The 18,791-nt window shown below is 49.3% G+C and overlaps 1 protein-coding gene across 1 annotated transcript in view; it reads left to right on the top strand.

The window, feature by feature from the left end:
* Nucleotides 1-18,549, top strand: part of DERA (deoxyribose-phosphate aldolase) — a 52,153-nt gene extending 33,604 nt beyond the window's left edge. The window contains exons 7-9 of the mRNA XM_064154819.1: nucleotides 10,802-10,914; nucleotides 15,430-15,579; nucleotides 18,304-18,549. Coding sequence (XP_064010889.1) covers nucleotides 10,802-10,914; nucleotides 15,430-15,579; nucleotides 18,304-18,360 — 320 coding nt within the window. The 3' untranslated portion in view covers nucleotides 18,361-18,549. The remainder of the gene's footprint in view (nucleotides 1-10,801; nucleotides 10,915-15,429; nucleotides 15,580-18,303) is intronic.
* Nucleotides 18,550-18,791: the final 242 nt, after the last annotated feature.

Here is an 18,791-nt window from a genome sequence, read left to right as displayed (position 1 = left end):
GTGAGACCCTGGAATGGGTTGCCCAGGGAGGTGGTGAAAGCCTCATCTCTGCTGTTTAAGGCCAGGCTGGATGAGACTCTGGCCAGCCTGATGTAGTGTGAGGTGTCCCTGCCCATGGCAGAGGGGTTAGAACTGGATGATCCTTGTGGTCCTTTCCAGCCCTGGCTGATTCTATGATTCTCTGTGACCTTCATCTGGATGGATCCTGTGCTATTGTCACAATGCCATTTCCAGTCCTTTCCAGCACCTGAGTTAGTTACAGATCACTTAGCTTTAGCCTAGCTGTGTCCAGGGTGTCCTGCAGAAACACTGCTTTGTACTTAGAAGTAACCCAAACCAAAACCCTACCAAAATGAACATCTCTTCTGTTCTTTTGATCAGCTTCTTGGCAAGTTCATTTGCAGGTGCTTGCTGGGATGAGGAAGTAAGAACTGAAGGCAGGAGACAAACTTAGGAAGAAGATTTTTTTTCTGCTGAAATATTTAAGACATTAAGTAAAAAAAAAAAGTGTTTGCAAGGGATAAAGAGAAACCTTTAGGACTGAAGGGTGTCTGTGCCTTTTTCACTGCCTTAAGAACAGAGTGTTGGAGTGAAGCACAGGACCACACAGAGCACTCTGCAATCTATGCCTGAAGATGCTGCAGGTGAGAACAAATAATTGTTAATTAGTACCAGAGCTACATTTTGTTGCCCAGCAATAATTCAATGAAGGGTTCTGCTGAGGTTGTTGGCTGATGTCTGCTCCATGAAAGGAAGAAGCAGGAGAGGGTCCTGGTTGTTTGAATGGAACATTTCAATGGTAGGAGGCAAAGGGGAGGTTCCTCCAGTTGGGAGGAAGCAACTAGTACTGCATTTGGAGCATTCTGTGTTACTCATAGCTGTGACTGGGCTGTGGCTTGGAGGTTTGCTGCATTTTCATTTGCTGAATTAGGTGAGATTCTATGATAAGGCACCCAAAATACTTTGGCTTCAGAAGGGATTGTTAGGGAAATGCTGACAGAGTCTGATAAGTTTCAGCATAACCTACAAAGTTCTGTTTAGATTTAGTTTTATACAACTATGTTCATACAATCATAGAATCAGTCAGGGCTGCAAGGGACCACAAGGATCAGCCAGTTCCAACCCCCCTGCCATGCCCAGGAACACCCAACCCTAGAGCAGGCTGCCCACAGCCTCTGCCAGCCTGGCCTCAAACACCTCCAGCCATGGGGCCTCAACCACCTCCCTGGGCAGCCCAGTCCAGCCTCTTACCACTCTACTGCTCAACAACTTCCTCCTTAACTCCAGCCTCACTCTCCCCACCTCCAGCTTTGCTCCATTCCCCTCAGTCCTGTCTCTCCCTGACAGCCTAAAAAGTCCTTCCTCAGCCTTTTTGTAGGTGCCCTTCAGATGCTGGAAAGCCACAAGAAGGTCCCCTGGGAGCCTCCTCTGCTCCAGCCTGCACAGCCCCAACTCTTTCAGTCTGTGCTCACAGCAGAGCTGCTGCAGCCTCTGAGCATCCTCCTGGCCCTGCTCTGGACACACTCCAGCATCTCCACATCCCTCCTGTAATGGGAGCTCCAGAACTGGATGCAGTACTCCAGGTAGGGTCTCAGCAGAGCAGAGTAGAGAGGGAGTAAAGCAGTCAGTGAGATGTAGAAGAGTTCAGATCCTGATGATCACACAGAGCTTGCAGATGCCTCGCCACGAGGCGCGAGTCGCCGCGGCGCTGATTTTTATGTTAATTTACTGGTGAATAATTTAAACAGATCTGTTTATTTTTTAATAAAAGGGAAAGAGAGAAATTGGCTGAGTGTTCCTAATGTTACTTACAGCTGCCATTGAGCAGATGTTAGGGGTTCTTAGTGGTGTGCTAGACCAAAATAAGTTTTATGAATAAACAAACAATTTCCTTTTACTGCCGATTCTTTCAGGCTGGTTCTCTCCCAAATTCACAATAAATGGCTTTTTAAAGTCTCCTCATAAATAATTACCTTTCTTGTGCCACTTTTTTTTTCTAGGCACTTGGAATTTAATTAGGATGATGAACTGTTTTAATAAGTTGTTAAATAATTTTATCTTCTGGGGACCGAATCCATTTTCCATTTCTAGTTGAGTTCATTGGTTCCTGGGATTTTAATCCTTTGGATTCTTGCTGCTTTACTTGATACTGCAATTTCACTCCTCTTTAAAAATTCACATTGGAGGAGTAAACAGCATGCAGCAGCAACTTTTCCTCCTGAGCTCTACACACATACATCCACCTTACTTTGCTGGTTAACAGTGGTCTCCTGTTGCTGTTAACCATTTTGTTGTGCTCGGTCATTTTGGTCACTGTAAGTCTGCAAAGGTAGGTAATTAAATGGAGACAATATGAGTTTGCTTTGGTCTAGTATCTGGGGACTTTAAAGCACTCTGTAAATGTCTGGCCAGGTCTACACTGTGGCCACAACAACCCCAAGCAGCACTACAGGCTGGGGACAGAGTGGCTGAGAGCAGCCAGGCAGAGAGGGAGCTGGAGGTGCTGGGAGAGAGGAGCTGAAGAGAAGCCAGCAGTGCCCAGGTGGGCAGCAGAGCCAATGACATCCTGGGCTGGCTCAGGAGCAGTGTGGCCAGCAGGACAAGGGAGGTTATTCTGCTGCTGTGTCCAGTTCTGGGCTCCTCAATTCAAGAGAGAAGTTGAGGTGCCAGAAGGTGTCAAGAGCAGGGCAGCAAGGCTGGGGAGGGTCCTGGAGCACAGCCCTGTGAGGAGAGGCTGAGGGAGCTGGGGGTGTGCAGCCTGCAGCAGAGGAGGCTTAGGGCAGAGCTCATTGCTGTCTACAACTACCTGAAGGGAGGTTGTAGCCAGGTGGGGTTGGGCTTTGCTGCCAGGCAAGCAGCAACAGAAGAAGGGGACACAGTCTCAAGCTGTGCCAGGGCAGGTCTAGGCTGGATGTTAGGAGGAAGTTGTTGTCAGAGAGAGTGATTGGCATTGGAATGGGCTGCCCAGGGAGGTGGTGGAGTCACTGTGCCTGGAGGTGTTGAAGCCAAGCCTGGCTGGGGCACTTAGTGCCATGGCCTGGTTGATTGGCCAGAGCTGGGTGCTAGGTTGGGCTGGATGGGCTTGGTGCTTGGTTGCTAGATGAGGGCTATGGAACACTGCTATACTCTAGACAGTGTTCTCTAGGGTAAGTAATTATTGGCTGCCTTTGTATGTGATTTCATGCAGAGAAATGCTGAACACATAACTGGAACTTGGAACTTCAAAACCAGCTGCTGGCCAGACAGGAGAGAGTAACTTTGCCTGCTGTTAATGCTCTGAAGGTCTTCCCTCTGCCTCCTTTCCTCCAGGCTAAACAATCCCAGTTCCCTCAGTTGGTGCTTGTAAGACCTATTCTTCAGACCCTTCCCTAGCTTCATTTCCCTTCTCTGGATCTGCTCCACCACTTCAATGTCTCTCTTGTAGTGAGTGATCCAAAACTGAGCACAATACTCAAGGTCCAGCCTCACCAGTGCTGAGTACAGGGAAAGTCACATCCCTGGTTCTGTTGATGACACTGTTCCTGATATAGACCAGGATGCTGTTGGCCTTCTTTAACACCTGAGCACGCTGCTGGCTCTCATTCAGCCAGCTGCACTCAACACCCAGTGGTTTTTCTCTACTCAGTATGAGCCATTTGTGTGAAAGCCAACCAGAGCCTGAACTGCATCAAGAGATGTGGCCAGCAGGTCGAGGGAAGCAATCCTCCATGCTGGTGAGACCCCACCTGGAGTACTGCATCCAGTTCTGGAGCCCATGTTACAGTAGGGCTATGGATGTGCTGGAAGGTGTCCAGAGAAGGACCACAAGGATGAGCAGAGGGCTGGAGCTGCTGTGCTATGAGGAGAGACTGAGAGAGTTGGAGCTGTTCAGTCTGGAGAGGAGAAGGCTCCCATGTGACCTTCTTGTGGCCTTTGAGTATCTCAAGTGGGCTACAAGAAAGCTGGGGAGGGACTTTTTAGGATGTCAGGCACTGATAGGACTTGGGGGGATGGAGCAAAGCTGGAGGTGGGGAGATTCAGCCTGGCTGTGAGCAGGAGCCTTGTAGAGTAGGGGTATTGGCTGGACTTGGTGATCCCGAGGGGCTTTCCAACCTGAATGTTTCTGTGCTTCTGCTCCTTTGACCTTCTGTTCACTCTTTTCTCCACTGGATGAAGTGTGCCATGAGTGCCTGCTTCTGTTTTCTTCTGGTGTTGTGCTGGGGGAGGCTGTGGGTTCAGGCATCTGTGGCCAGAGCTGCGCCAGCAGCGCTGCCTTCTGCGCTGGATGCTTGATGCTTGCTGATGATACTATGATACTACTATGATATGATACTCTCAAGCTTGGCCTGTGCAAGAGGAGAGAGGAGATTTGCACTGTCTGCTGTATTTCATATCTTGCTTAAAATCAGGTGGGATGTGGCACAAGGTAGCCCACAGAATAGTTTGTAAAGGAAAGGAGTACTGAGAGGGGATAGGCTGAGAGGAAAGGAGCATATTTTTTCTCAGTGATTGTAGGTTAGGATTAGGTGTTGGGGGGCATTGATTTATTTCTTCTTTCTACCTTTGGCTCATCATGTGTCATTAGGCAAACTGCTTAACCAGGTCCAGTAATGCCATCTGCAAAAAGAAATAAGATTAATAGAGGTCACACACAGCAAAGCCCCTGAGTGTAGCCCAGGGTACACTATTTTAAAGAAGAAGAATGAGATCTCAGTAAAGGAACATGGAGTGGAATGACAGATAACAATACAGGGATTCCTTAAGCTTCCCTCTGCTCCCACAGTCACTCTTGGGAGGATATCCTGCTTCTGCCTCACTGGAGAGGAGGATGGATGGCTGCTCCAGCAACACATAGTTGCCTGAACTCCTCCTGCACCCTAGTAACTCCCAACACCACTTCTGCCTGGCAGTACGAGAGGGACTCTGAGCATGTTTCCTCCTGTACTTCAGCTTTGAAGCCTGAAACCAGGAGCCACTGCTCACAGGGCTTCCAGCTGAGGCCTTTGAGCCTGGAGAACATGTCAATTATTTATCTTCTCTTTCACCATACCAAACAGGGTCAGGCTTGGAAGCAATGCTCTGAAAATAGCAAGAGGCCATACCACAGAGCCAAGCAACAGAAAGTGGCCTGCATCTTTCTGCTGAACCTTCAAAGGGAGTGCTTTTTTAAATGAGCACACCAGAAACTAATACTAATGAAGTAGTAGTATCATATGGAGACCTCTGGTAAAGCATTTGTGCTTTGCTCTCTTCCAAAGCCTTCGGTCTGAGCTCACTTTGCCTCCTGCCTGTTTGACCTGAGTTCCTCACTAATCCTCACTGCCCACAGAGTGTTCAGCTCCAGCTCATTTCTTTTGCTGTCCTTCTAGAAATGCCCCTTGCATCTGTGCTGCTCCCCTCTCAGTTCCTTCCCCTCACCTCCTGCTCTCCTCCTGATTGCCACTCAGATTTCTACCCACATCGAGGAGGGAGCCAACATCTTACCAGCAACTACTTGGAGAGTGTTAAGCGTGGGTTGCCCAAGCCGTCCTGCTCCTGCGTGTCTCCCCATCACTGCACAGCAGAGCAGCCACGGGGGCCAGTACAGTCACCTCAGGCATTTTCCAGGGTGAATTTCCAGCCTAGGAAGTGACCTGTTCCACTTCAGAGCCTTTCATGCCAGGCCCACACTGGGGGATAAAAAGAGGCCAGATCCCAACACATCATTGCTTAAGTGTGGATGGAACAATTTGAGTAGTAGAATCAGTCAGGGTTGGAAGGGACCACAAGGAGCAGCCAGTTCCAACCCCCCTGCCATGCCCAGGGACACCCTACCCTAGAGCAGGCTGCCCACAGCCTCACCCAGCCTGGCCTTAAACACCTTCAGCCATGGGGCCTCAACCACCTCCCTGGGCAACCCACTCCAGCCTCTCACCACTCTCATGCTCAACAACTTCCTCCTCACCTCCAGCCTCACTCTCCCCACCTCCAGCTTGGCTCCATTCCCCCCACTTCTGGCACTCCCTGACAGCCTAAAAAGTCCCTCCCCAGCTCTTTTGTAGGTGCCCTTCAGATGCTGGAAGGCCACAAGAAGGTCACCTGGGAGCCTCCTCTGCTCCAGCCTGCACAGCCCCAACTCTTCCAGTCTGTGCTCACAGCAGAGCTGCTGCAGCCCTCTGAGCATCCTCCTGGCCCTGCTCTGGACACACTCCAGCATCTCCACATCCCTCTTGTATGCAGTACTCCAGATGGGATGATTCTGTGGTCCACAACCTCCCTGGAGGTGTTCAAGGCCAGGTTGGATCAGGCCTTGAGGTGACCTGTTCTAGTGGGAGGTGTCCCTGCCTATGGCAGGGGGTTGGAACTGGCTGAGCTTTGAGGTCCCTTCCAACCTCAACCATTCTATGCTAACAGCAAAGTTAAGCTAGCAGGCCATCTATTTTATCTTGACACTGGAGTAGGATAAGGACATGTAAGTGGACAGTTATGATGACTCAGCTGCCAAGAATTAGCTACTACATTAGTCTTTTATATCTCATCCTGCCTTTTATTTTCAGAGGGATGATAACCTGGTCGCCTTCAGTCAGGTTAATTGTGTGTGAATCTTCAGACCCTTCTTTAGGTGCTCATAAAATAGAGAAATGACTTGCTAATGGCTCTGTATGCACATTTGATAATGCACTATTTTACCATTGCTACCTTGTCAGCACAAACAGCAGGGGCTTTTCCAGGCCCCCTCAGCAGCAGGCCTCTTTTTGCCACCAGTCCTATAGTCTTAGAATCATAGAATTGTAGAATCAAGCAGGTTGGAAGAGACCTCCAAGCTCAGCCAGTCCAACCTAGCAACCAGCCCTGGCCAATGAATATAGAATCAAGCAGGTTGGAAGAGACTTCCAAGCTCATCCAGTCCAACCTAGCAACCAGCCCTAGCAATCAACATAGAATCAAGCAGGTTGGAAGAGACCTCCAAGCTCATCCAGTCCAACCTAGCAACCAGCCCTAGCAATCAACGTAGAATCAAGCAGGTTGGAAGAGACTTCCAAGCTCATCCAGCCCAACCTAGCACCCAGCCCTGGCCAGTCAACCAGACCATGGCATTAAGTGCCCCAGCCAGGCTTGGCTTCAACACCTTCAGGGATGGTGACTCCACCACCTCCCTGGGCAGCCCATTCCAATGCCAATCACTCTTGAAAGGGTTTCCTTCACCCTGTGTTGCTGTGTGTTGTTATATCCCAGTTGCAGCAACCAAGATATATCTGTGCTGGTTGCAAGTACTTACAAAGTAGCATGGCATAATTGTCCCTCTGCAAGCATCTCTCTCTAAACTATTGTTTAAAACTGCCAGATGTGTCTTTGTTCTTTATTAAGAGTAAGGCAACACCACAGAGTCTGTAGTTATCAGGTGATAATCAGTCCCCAAGGGCTTTTGAAGCACTTCACAACCAAAAGGTTGTGATTACTCCACGATTGCTATACTGCTTATTATTCCTTATTGCTTAATTATGGAACCAGAGTGTGTTTCCTGGATGCTGTCATCTAAATAAGATTTTCCAGTCTTCGTGCTCTGCCTCAGTTGTTACATGCACTAGGAAGCTGTGTAGCATTTTGGGATGCTGTACAGGGCAGCAGTAGGGTGTGCCAGTCATGGCAGCTCTTCTGGCCTTTTTGAGGCCAGGACATTCAATCTCTGTCCTGCCAAATGTTTACTGAGAGCCCTTGGGCAGAGGGACTTGGGGGTGCTGCTGGATGAGAAGCTCAGCATGAGCCAGCAGTGTGCACTTGCAGCCCAGAAAGCCAAGCAGAGCCTGGGCTGCAGCAGCAGAAGTGTGGCCAGCAGGGCCAGGGAGGGGATTCTCTCCCTCTACTCTGCTCTGCTGAGACCCCATCTGGAGCACTGCAGCCAGTTCTGGAGCCCCTGGGACAAGAGGGATGTGGAGATGCTGGAATGTGTCCAGAGCAGGGCCAGGAGGATGCTCAGAGGCTGCAGCAGCTCTGCTGTGAGCACAGACTGAAAGAGTTGGGGCTGTGCAGGCTGGAGCAGAGGAGGCTCCCAGGTGACCTTCTTGTGGCCTTCCTGAATCTGAAAGGGGCTACAAAAAAGCTGGGGAGGGACTTTTGAGGCTGTGAGGGAGTGCCAGGAGTGGGGGGAATGGAGCAAAGCTGGAGGTGGGGAGAGCGAGGCTGGCGTTGAGGAGGAAGTTGTTGAGCAGGAGAGTGGTGAGAGGCTGGAATGCGTTACCCAGGGAGGTGGTTGAGGCCCCATGGCTGGAGGTGTTTCAGGCCAGGCTGGGTGAGGCTGTGGGCAGCCTGCTCTAGGGTAGGGTGTGCCTGGGCATGGCAGGGGGGTTGGAACTGGCTGCTTATTGTGGTCCCTTCCACCCCTGACTGATTCTGTGCTTCTGTGATCATGCTTTCCCTGAAGGCTGCATGCAGCCCTGCCAGCAAGCTCTTGTGTCACAAATAGAAAGGTTTTTTTCCCCCCAGGAAATAAAAATGCCTTGTTTTCATTGTTGGAGGATGCTGCTAAATTGGCTGTATGTTTGTCTAATAATCACATCTAAAGCTGATTACTCTGGTAATAGCCTTAAGATATTATTTTAAAATAAATATATAAGTGCACTACTTTTGTGCTAATACTACTTTTTAATCTCTTCTTGTTTCTCTGAAGCCTGAATGAGATTTTCAGAATTGAATAATAATTTGATCCGTTAATCTTTTGAAGCCAGTAATTTTATTTTCCCCCCTCTTTGCAGTCTCTGAGGCTCACAAATGAATAGAGCTTCATTACTGGAGTCTGCATTTAATAACCATTATCCATTATCTTGTAATTAAGACTCCCTGTAACGAATCATGAGGACAATGCAAAAATACATAGTACATTTCTTTAATGAACTGGAAAATGTTCATCTTGTTCTATTTAGTAATGAGTTGCTGAATAGTCGTTAAATCCACTGGAGAATAGAGCTAGATGGATTTTGAAGACTATCTTGAGTTTGTGGTTAATCTATTAGAATTAAAATTTCATCTTCTATTTTTATCAACAGCTGATTAGAAGTCATTCTGTTTGACCAAATTGATTAGGGGACCATATACAAGGGCAGCTGTTGTTTAATGAAAGTTTTTAATGAAACTGTACCATAGAGACTTGTAATTATAAGACTTAGAAAAGCTTTGACTTACCCTGTGCTAGGAGACAAAAAAAAAGAGGAGAAAGGGAGAAGTATTACACTGAAGGGCTTTGAGTGCTACGTCTCAGAAAGGAAATCAAGAACATCATTTGGCAACGGTGCAAGTTTCGCTTCCACTGCTGCTTGTTTTAATGTGACTGTCAGATGTCATCCTGGCCTGCATCAGGAATGGTGTGGCCAGCAGGAGAGATGTTGAGGTGCTGGAAGGTGTCCAGAGAAGGGCAACAAAGATGGTGAAAGGCCTGGGACACAAACCCTATGAGGAGAGGCTGAGGGAGCTGGGGGTGTGCAGCCTGCAGAAGAGGAGGCTCAGGGCAGACCTCATTGCTGTCTACAGCTATCTGAAGGGAGGCTGTAGGCAGGTGGGGTTGGGCTCTGCTGCCAGGCAACCAGCAGTAGAACAAGGGGACACAGTGTGAAGTAGTGCCAGGCACAGGTCTAGGCTGGGTGTCAGGAGGAAGTTGTTGTCAGAGAGAGTGATTGGCATTGGAATGGGCTGCCCAGGGAGGTGGTGGAGTCGCTGTCCCTGGAGTTGCTCAAGCAAAGCCTGTCTGGGACACTTAGTGCCATGGTCTGGTTGATTGGCCAGGGCTGGCTGCTAGGTTGGGCTGCAAGATCTTGGAGGTCTCTTCCAATCTGCCTGATTCTATGATTCTATGAACTCTAGTTCGAACCAGAGGTGAAACTTCCCTTACTTACTCTAGGGGATGATGTTGAGGCATCATCATTCAATTAAGAGACAAAATGGACCCTAAGCCAGATTTGAAGTGGAAGCAGATGCAGTTCCAATTGACTTAAGTGGATGATGCACTACTACATGAGATTTGAATTATCCCTCTTCTTCTCTCGATTACTTTTGGTAATTAATGATCCCACACTACACCACACCTTTTCTGCATAGTAGGTTCCAGGCATGAAGTGCACCCTAATGCAATTAAGCTTTGTCATTGTAGTGTGGCAGTGCAGGATCATACACTGCCAGACAGCTCTTTTGTTGGTTTTGTTATTTGGGGTGGTTTTGTTGTTGGGTTTGTTATTTGGGGGTTTGTTTTTGTTGGGTTTGTCTCACCACCCTCACTGCAATGAACCCTTTCCTAACATCCACTTTCAATCTCCCCTCTGCCAGTTTAAACCCATTCCCCCATGTCCTGCCATTACAAGACCTTCCCAATAGTCCCTCCCCAGCCTTCCTGGAGCCCACTTCAGATCCTGGAAGGCCACTCCGAGGTCTCCTGGAAGCCTTCCCTTCTCCAGGCTGCAGACCCCCAAATCTCTCAGCCTGTCCTCACAGCAGAGCTGCTGCAGCCCTCTCAGCATCTTGGTGGCCTCCTCTGGACTGACTCCAAAACTTCCATGTCCTTCTTGTGTTGGGGGTTCCAGAACTGCACACAGGATTTTAGGTGGGGGTCTCAGGAAAGCCAGGATGCTCATTTAGATGCTGGGATGTCTGACTTCCTCTGGAACCAGATGAGTACAATCCTCCTGCTCTAGCCTTGACCAGGGCAAGCTTAGCACTGACCACCAGAGGGATGTGCATGTAAAGGAGTGCTTCATAACTGCTACGAAGCACAAAGCACATCTTTGGAGAGTGCACTGTGTATGTGCAGAGTGGGTCTTGTTCTAAAGCTACCATAATGCTTTTTACTTCCTTTCAGGTTCTGATTTTATAAAGACATCTACAGGAAAGGAGGTGGAAAACGCAACCTATCCAGTTGGAATAGTCATGATGAGAGCCATTCAGGAATTCTACTGGAAAACTGGCCACAAGGTAACTCTCACTGCCTCTGTAAAGATTAGCCAAACAGCCTCACTCCAAAGGAAGTGAGGAGCAGTGTGGCCAGCAGGATCAGGGCAGTCCTTCTGCCCCTGTGCTCAGCACTGCTCAGGCCACACCTTGAGTGCTGTGTCCAGTTCTGGGCTCCTCAATTCAAGAGAGATGTTGAGGTGCTGGAAGGTGTTGAGAGAAGGGCAGCAAGGCTGGGGAGGGGCCTGGAGCACAGCCCTGTGAGGAGAGGTTGAGGGCAGCCCATTCCAATGCCAATCACTCTCTCTGCCGACAGCTTCCTCCTAACATCCAGCCTAGACCTCCCTTGGCACAACTTCACACTGTGTCCCCTTCTTCTGTTGTTGCTTGCCTGGCAGAAGAGACCAACCCCACCTGGCTACAGCCTCCCTTCAGGTAGTTGTAGACAGCAATGAGCTCTGCCCTGAGCCTCCTCTGCTGCAGGCTGCACACCCCCAGCTCCCTCAGCCTCTCCTCACAGGGCTGTGCTCCAGGACCCTCCCCAGCCTTGCTGCCCTTCTCTGGATACCTTCCAGCACCTCAACATCTCTCTTGAATTGAGGAGCCCAGAACTGGACACAGCACTCAAGGGGTGGCCTGAGCAGTGCTGAGCACAGGGGCAGAAGAACCTCTCTTGTCCTGCTGCCCACACTGCTCCTGAGCCAGCCCAGGATGCCATTGGCTCTGCTGCCCACCTGGGCACTGCTGCCTCATCTTCAGCTCCTCTCACCCAGCACTCCCAGGTCCCTCTCTGCCTGGCTACTCTCAGCCACTCTGTCCCGACCCTGTAGTGCTGCTTGGGGTTGTTGTGACCCAAGTACAGAACCCTGCACTGGCCTTGTTAAATCTCATGCCATTGGCCTCTGCCCACCCATCCAAGGTCCCTTTTCAGGGCTCTCCTACCCTCCAACAGATAGACATAGTGGGAATGTGTTTTCCTTCAGGAAGAGAAAGTCTAATGAAACTAAAATTCATCTCTCTTCTGAGAAACACAACAGCTCTCTGGGATAAATCTGTGGCAAAAACAAGTGTGAGAGAGTTAATAAGGAGCATTAAAAACATCATGCAGAATTCCTTCCCACAGCTCTCTGGGATAAATCTGTGGCAAAAACAAGTGCGAGAGAGTTAATAAGGAGCGTTAAAAACATCATGCAGAATTCCTTCCCCTTTCAGCAAATTCTGAAAGCTCTTTTCTCTGCAAAGAGGTAAAAAACCCAACCCTGAGAGCCGAGCCTGTCCTCCCTGCCTTTCATTTGCCAGCTTTCCAAATGGCACATCTGACTGCCCTAAGAAAAAGCAAAGAAGGAGGTGGGGGGGGGGGGGGGCTGGGAATTTAATTCGAGCGCAGTATAAAGTCCAGCTACCACTTTCCTGCTGTTTCACAGCATTTCATTATTTCCCTTAATAAGTTCATCTCCTCAAGAATTTTCTCTTCACCTTATATTATTAAAAGTAATAAGTTTTTTTTTCTCTTGTTTCCTGGGGAGGGGGGGGGGGTTTCCCCAACAGAAAAACCAATTTATGTGTGCCCTTCAATAATGACAGGGAAAAGATGATTTCCCATTATACTGCACACTTTTCATATCACCACCACAGCTTATCATTCAATAAATGATACCCTGCAACTTGTTCCTTTCCTCCAAGAAGTTTAATTTCTGCATTAACCTGTTTTTCCCAGCCAACACCTTGCTAGAAAAGCACTTTCCTACAGCAGCAAAATTAGTTTGCCAAAGAAACCCGTTTAGACATCTCTTGTCACTGATAATATTGTCTTCAGTTAATAAAAGCAGGCAGAGTGCCTTCACAGCTAATTCACAGGCTCACACGTGTGCATGCAAACAGCAGCACTCCTCCCTAAGAACCCGGTTTTTGTCCCCTGAATGCCCCCTCTGGAAGAGAAAGGTGAGTTTGACATTTGTGTCCAGGCAGAGGCACGCAGCTGCCTTAGTGCCGCAGAGCCCAACCGCTAGCACGCAGCTCCTGTGAGCAGAGCCAGCGCCAGGGCACTCGCCTGGCTCCAGGGCTCTGCCTCAGCTCGGCAGCAGTGAAGATTCTCCTGCAGAAGCAACGCTATTGGAGCTGCTCCTGTCGTGTGGCAGAGAGATATGCAGGCTGGGGCAGGCAGTGAGGAGAGTGGGGGTGCTAGGTTGGACTGGATGATCTCGGAGATCTCTTCCAACCGCATCTCGGTCACCCATGTGAGAGCCTGTGTTAGGAGGAGCTGCAGCTCCCCTTTAGCTCTTACACTCACGGGTTTCCTACATGCAAAAGAAAAGGAGGGGAAAAGGGCAGCTTGTCACCAGCTCTCTGTGTGACACACAGCTGAGGTCTGCTGGGTGCTGGGGAGTGTACCACCGTACTGTATGCAGCTACAGCTACACAGGAGTCTGTCTGCCATGCACCTAGAGACCATAGGGAGGGACTTTTTAGGCTGGCAGGTAGTGATAGGGCTGGAGGGAATAGAACAAAGCTGGAAATGGGTAGATTCAGACTGGATGTTAGGAGGAATCTCTTCAGCATGAGGGTGGTGAGAGCCTGGAACGGTTGCCCAGGGAGGTGGTGGAAGCCTCTTCCCTGGAGATATTTAAGGCCAGGCTGGATGAGGCTCTGGAAATCCTATTCTAGTGTGAGCTGTCCCTGCCCTGCTGCACGGGGGTTGGAACTAGATGATCCTTGTGGTCCCTTCCAAGCTTGACTGATTCTATTCTATGACAGCCCAGAGATCCAGGCTAGTCCCATCTAGATGTGTGCAGGGAGCAGATGGGAGGTTTTGCCACATTTAAAGACAGATAATCTTAGATTCCACTTTTATATCTGTAACCAGTAGAAGGAAATTCTCAATGCATTGAGGTTTTGGGAACATATACACAGAAGTCAGAATGGTAATGCCTGCAGAATAGGCTGGTGGGAAGGAGTACCCACAGTAAAGATTTACAGCAGAGGGGAATGTAGAAAGAGTCCCTCTGTGCTACTGCACAGACTGAACTTCTTTTTTCTAGGGCAGAAACACTTTGTTCCTAGTTCTTGGATTTCAGGAGTTTACTAAGTTGATCCAGGCCAAGCTTTTGGCTGATGCAGATGGCAGAATCTGTTGGTGAGTGAGTTGACAGCTGCACATCAGAAGCTCTATCACAGTGTGTCATAGAATGGTTTAGGTTGGAAGGGACCTCAAAGATCAGCCAGTTCCAACCTCCTGCCATAGGCAGGGACACCTCCCACTAGAACAGGTTGCTCAAGGACTCATCCAGCCTGGCCTTGAACAACTACAGGGAGGTTGTGGAGCACAGAAGCACCCAGTGTGATCTGTGTGCTTCTGTGCTCCACAACCTCCCTGAGCAACCTGTGCCAGTGTCTCACCACCCTCACTGCAAAGAACCCTTTCCTAACATCCACTTTCAATCTCCCCTCTGCCACTTCAAACCCATTCCTCCTCCTCCTGTCATTACAAGACCTTGTCAGTAGTCCCTCCCCAGCCTTCCTACATCCCCCTTCAGCTACTCGAATGCCACTCCAGGGTCTCCTTAAAGCCTTCTCCAAGCTGCAGAGCCCCAACTCTTGTATCCTGTCCTCATAGCAGAGCTGCTGCAGCCCTCAGAGCAACTTGGTGGCCCTACTCTGTTTAAATGGCACATAACCAAAAGGCTGGTGTTAGAGGGTCATGCCAAGTCACCTCTGCACAGCAGGTTGCTCTTGGGATTCAAGATCTGCTTTCCTTCAAAGACAGGTTGTTCTTGGGGTGTGTGTGAGTGTGCTTATATACCCAGGACAGTTCACCTGACACAGAAAGGTGCTGAAGTATCACACATGAAGTGACTGAAAGCATATCCAGCATGTTTTGCAGCTCCTGTGAAGCACAACACTTGGATTTTTTGGATAGAGTCAGACCTAATTTAGCTCCTATTTGAAAACTATTAGTGAAGATTAAACCTCTGATAGCTTCACCTGTGCAGTCCAATCACATACAGCTGTGCTGCACAGGCTGGTTGTAAAGTGCAGCCATCTCTCACTGTTCTCCACATGAGTCAGCTGCCTCCTGGGCTTGATTTCAGCATCTTCAGAGTGATGTCACTGCATGTATAATTGTTAGGCCCTTGGGATTAGATTATGACGTGGGCAGGAGGTGATGTGCAGGTACTCCAGATCCTCTCTGAATGCCTTGACCTAGTCTGTGCTGTTGGCACTCCCATTAAACCTCAAACCCAGCTCCTGGGAAAGTGCACTGGGGTTAAAAGTGTCACTCTCTCGGTTGCTGTCCCTTGGGATGAAAATGTTATCTTCTGCAGTGATGTCTGAGGCGTGTTAAGCTCTCAGCTATCAAGTCCAGAGCTTACACTGTTTGCAGTCAGGTAGAGTAGAGCTGTTACATGCACCACAGGCACAGTGAGACTGCAGATGTACAAATGCTGATTGCTCTTCTAGGGTTGCTGATGAATGAAAATGTCTATTGCCCTTCTTTTGTTTATTTTCTTGTTCTCTTCTCTTCTCTCTCTATATATAAAGGTTGGATTTAAACCTGCTGGGGGCATTCGGACAGCACAAGAAGCTATCACTTGGCTTATGCTGGTGAAGGATGAACTGGGAGTGGAATGGCTCACACCAGAGCTCTTCCGCCTGGGTGCCAGCAGCTTGCTGGAAGACATTGAGAAACAGGTTAGTTGTTAATGGCTTTCACTTGGTGGAGGGAAGAAGTCACTGCTTAAGCCCTATTCCCTACTGTTCAAGCCCCTATTACAAGAGGGGCTGGAAGGTGTCCAGAGAAGGGCCACGAGGATGAGCAGAAGGCTGGAGCTGCTCTGCTATGAGGAGAGACTGAAGGAGTTGGGGCTGTTCTGTCTGGAGAGGAGAAGGCTCCCAGGTGATCTTACTGTGACCTTTCAGTATCTGAAAAGGGTTACAAGAAAGCTGGGGAGGGACATTTTAGGGTGTCAGGGAGTGATAGGACAGAGGGGAATGGAGCAAAGCTGGGGGTGGGGAGAGTCAGACTGGATGTTAGGAAGAAGTTCTTCAGCATGAGGGTGGTGAGACCCTGGCACAAGTTGCCCCGGAGCAATGGATATAAGCTGCAGCTCAGGAGGTTCCACCTCAAGACAAGGGGGAACTTCTTGACTGTAAGGGTCCCAGAGCACTGGGGAGTGCTGCCCAGAAAGGCTGTGGCGTCTCCTTCTCTGGAGACTTTCCAGGCCTGTCTGGATGTGTTCCTGTGTGCCCTGAGCTACATTGTATGGTCCTGCTCTGGCAGGGGGGTTGGACTGGATGAGCTCTTTGGGTCCCTTCCAGCCCCTGACATCTTGTGAGCCTGTGAACTTCACTCCCATGTTCATTACACCCAAGAGATGAGGTGACACAAGCTTTTACCAAGAAAAGGATTTGAGAGTGTCTATGTGTTTTGCTGCTGGTGGGGAAACATAAGATGCAGGGGGGTTGGGGAAGGAGGAAAGCTTCGCTCTGTTCCCTTTCCCCACCTTTTCTAGCAGCTGAAATACTGATGTGTCTTAAGAAATACAGAACAACTGAGAGATGTCAGGTGAATATTCAGGATTGCTGACCCCTCCTGGCTCACTGCTGCAGGGAGACTAACACTGCCTTTCTTCATTGCCTTTGACTCAGTCTTGACCTAAAATCATGTCCCTGATTGTGACAAGGCAGCGTCAGCTTCTTGTTGCAGCTCTCCCTGCTGCTGAGCCTTACAGCACAGCCAGTGATTGTGTCACATGAGTGCTTCTGACTCCTTTGGAGTGGCATCCCTTTGTCTGACAGATATAGCACAGATGCCCCAGTCAGGAGCAAAGCTCTGCTGTACTGCACCATCTAAAAACATATAAGGCAAAATGTCCCAAATTAAACGAAACAAGAAACTAAACACACCCAGAAAGTGGGAGAATGCTTCTCAGCCCCCAGGCAGCACAGTTAGAAGAATGGTTTGAAATGAGCCATATTAAGGTTGGAATACTTGGAATGTCACAATGTTACACTGAAGTGGTCAGAATGGGGTGACAGTGAGAGTAGAGCATCATCTTCAGAGCCAGAAGGATGACTGGGGAACATGAGCACCTCCCCTGAAAAGAGAGACTGATTGCCCTGGGGCTCTTTAATCTGCAGAAGAGAAGACTGAGAGAGGATCTGATCAATGTCTGCAAATATTGATGGGTGGGTGTCAGGTGGATGTAGCCAATCTCTTTTGGTGGCCAGCAGCAATAAGACAAGGAGCAACCATGTCCAGTTCTGGGCTCCTCAATTCAAGAGAGACATTGAGGAGCTGGAAGGTGTTTGGAGAAGGGCACCAAGGCTGGGGAGGGGCCTGGAGCACAGCCCTGTGAGGAGAGGCTGAGGGAGCTGGGGGTGTGCAGCCTGCAGCAGAGGAGGCTCAGGGCAGAGCTCATTGCTGTCTGCAGCTACCTGAAGGGAGGCTGTAGCCAGGTGGGGTTGGGCTCTGCTGCCAGGCAAGCAGCAACAGAAGAAGGGGACACAGTGTGAAGATGTGCCAGGGGAGGTCTAGGCTGGATGTTCTGAGGAAGTTGTTGTCAGAGAGAGTGATTGGCATTGGAATGAGCTGCCAGGGAGGTGGTGGAGTCACTGTGGCTGGAGGTGTTGAAGCCAAGCCTGGCTGGGGCACTTAGTGCCATGGTCTGGTTGCTTGGCCAGGGCTGGGTGCTAGGTTGGGCTGGCTGAGCTTGGAGCTCTCTTCCACCCTGCTTGATTCTGTGGTTCAGTGGATACACACTAGAACATAGAAAGTTTCACCTCAACATGAGGAGAAACTTCTTTACAGTGAGGTTGATGGATGACTGGAACAGGCTGCCCAGGGTGGGTGTGCAGTCTCTGTCTCTGGAGACCTTCAAAACCCACCTGGATGCATTCCTGTGTGAACTACCCTAGGGGATCCTGCTTTGGCAAGGGGATTAGAATCATGGAATGGTTTAGGTTGGAAGGGAACTCAACGCTCAGCCAGTTCCAACCCCATTCCATAGGCAGGGACACCTCTCACTAGAACAGGTCGCTCAAGGCCTCATCCAGCCTGGCCTTGAACACCTCCAGGGAGGTTGTGGAGCACAGAATCACCCAATGTGATCAAAGATCACATTGGGTGATTCTGTGCTCCACAACCTCCCTGGGCAACCTGTGCCAGTGTCTCACCACTCTCACTGCAAACAGCCCTTTCCTAACATCCACTTTCAATCTCCCCTTTGCCAGTTCAAACCCATTCCTCCTCATGTTGTCATTACCAGACCTTGTCAATAGTCCCTCCCCAGCCTTCCTATGGCTCAAAGCCTCATCCAACCTATCCATTGTCTTCATCTGGCCTGTCTTTAATTGCTCACTTCCTTGACACTTTGAGATTTACAGTTCCATCATGAATTTTCTCTTTTCTTGCAGATTTTCTTCCTTGTGACTGGTTCTTACCCACTTCAGCATGAACTGACAATGGCTTAGGCACAAAATCAACTCAGGATTACTTACTATGAAACAGGTCTTTAAGCAAACAGCATTTACAAGGATTCTGACAAGCAAGTGCATTAAAGGCCTAATTCACCCTTCTTCATGTTTCCTGCTGTTTAAAAATGTGCTCAAGTCTGGTGGTTGTGCTTGATCCAAAGGCATTAAAAAGTGCTCCTTCTGAAACCCTTCAGTTGTTCATACTTACCGACTGCAAAAGCTGATCCTGCAAAGTCTTTCTCATACCAGCCTGGGGAGCCTATTAATGGCAGAACTGGAAAAGTAGGAAGGAGATCATGGAATCATAGTATCAAGCAGGTTGGAAGAGACCTTCAAGCTCAGCCAGCCCAACCTAGCACCCAGCCCTGGCCACTCAACCAGACCATGGCACTAAGTGCCCCAGACAGGCTTGGCTGCAACACCTCCAG

This window comes from Pogoniulus pusillus, chromosome 15 (genome assembly GCF_015220805.1).
Source record: "Pogoniulus pusillus isolate bPogPus1 chromosome 15, bPogPus1.pri, whole genome shotgun sequence".
NCBI classification, from domain to species: Eukaryota; Metazoa; Chordata; class Aves; order Piciformes; family Lybiidae; genus Pogoniulus; species Pogoniulus pusillus.
This window is presented reverse-complemented; position numbering and strand designations above follow the sequence as displayed.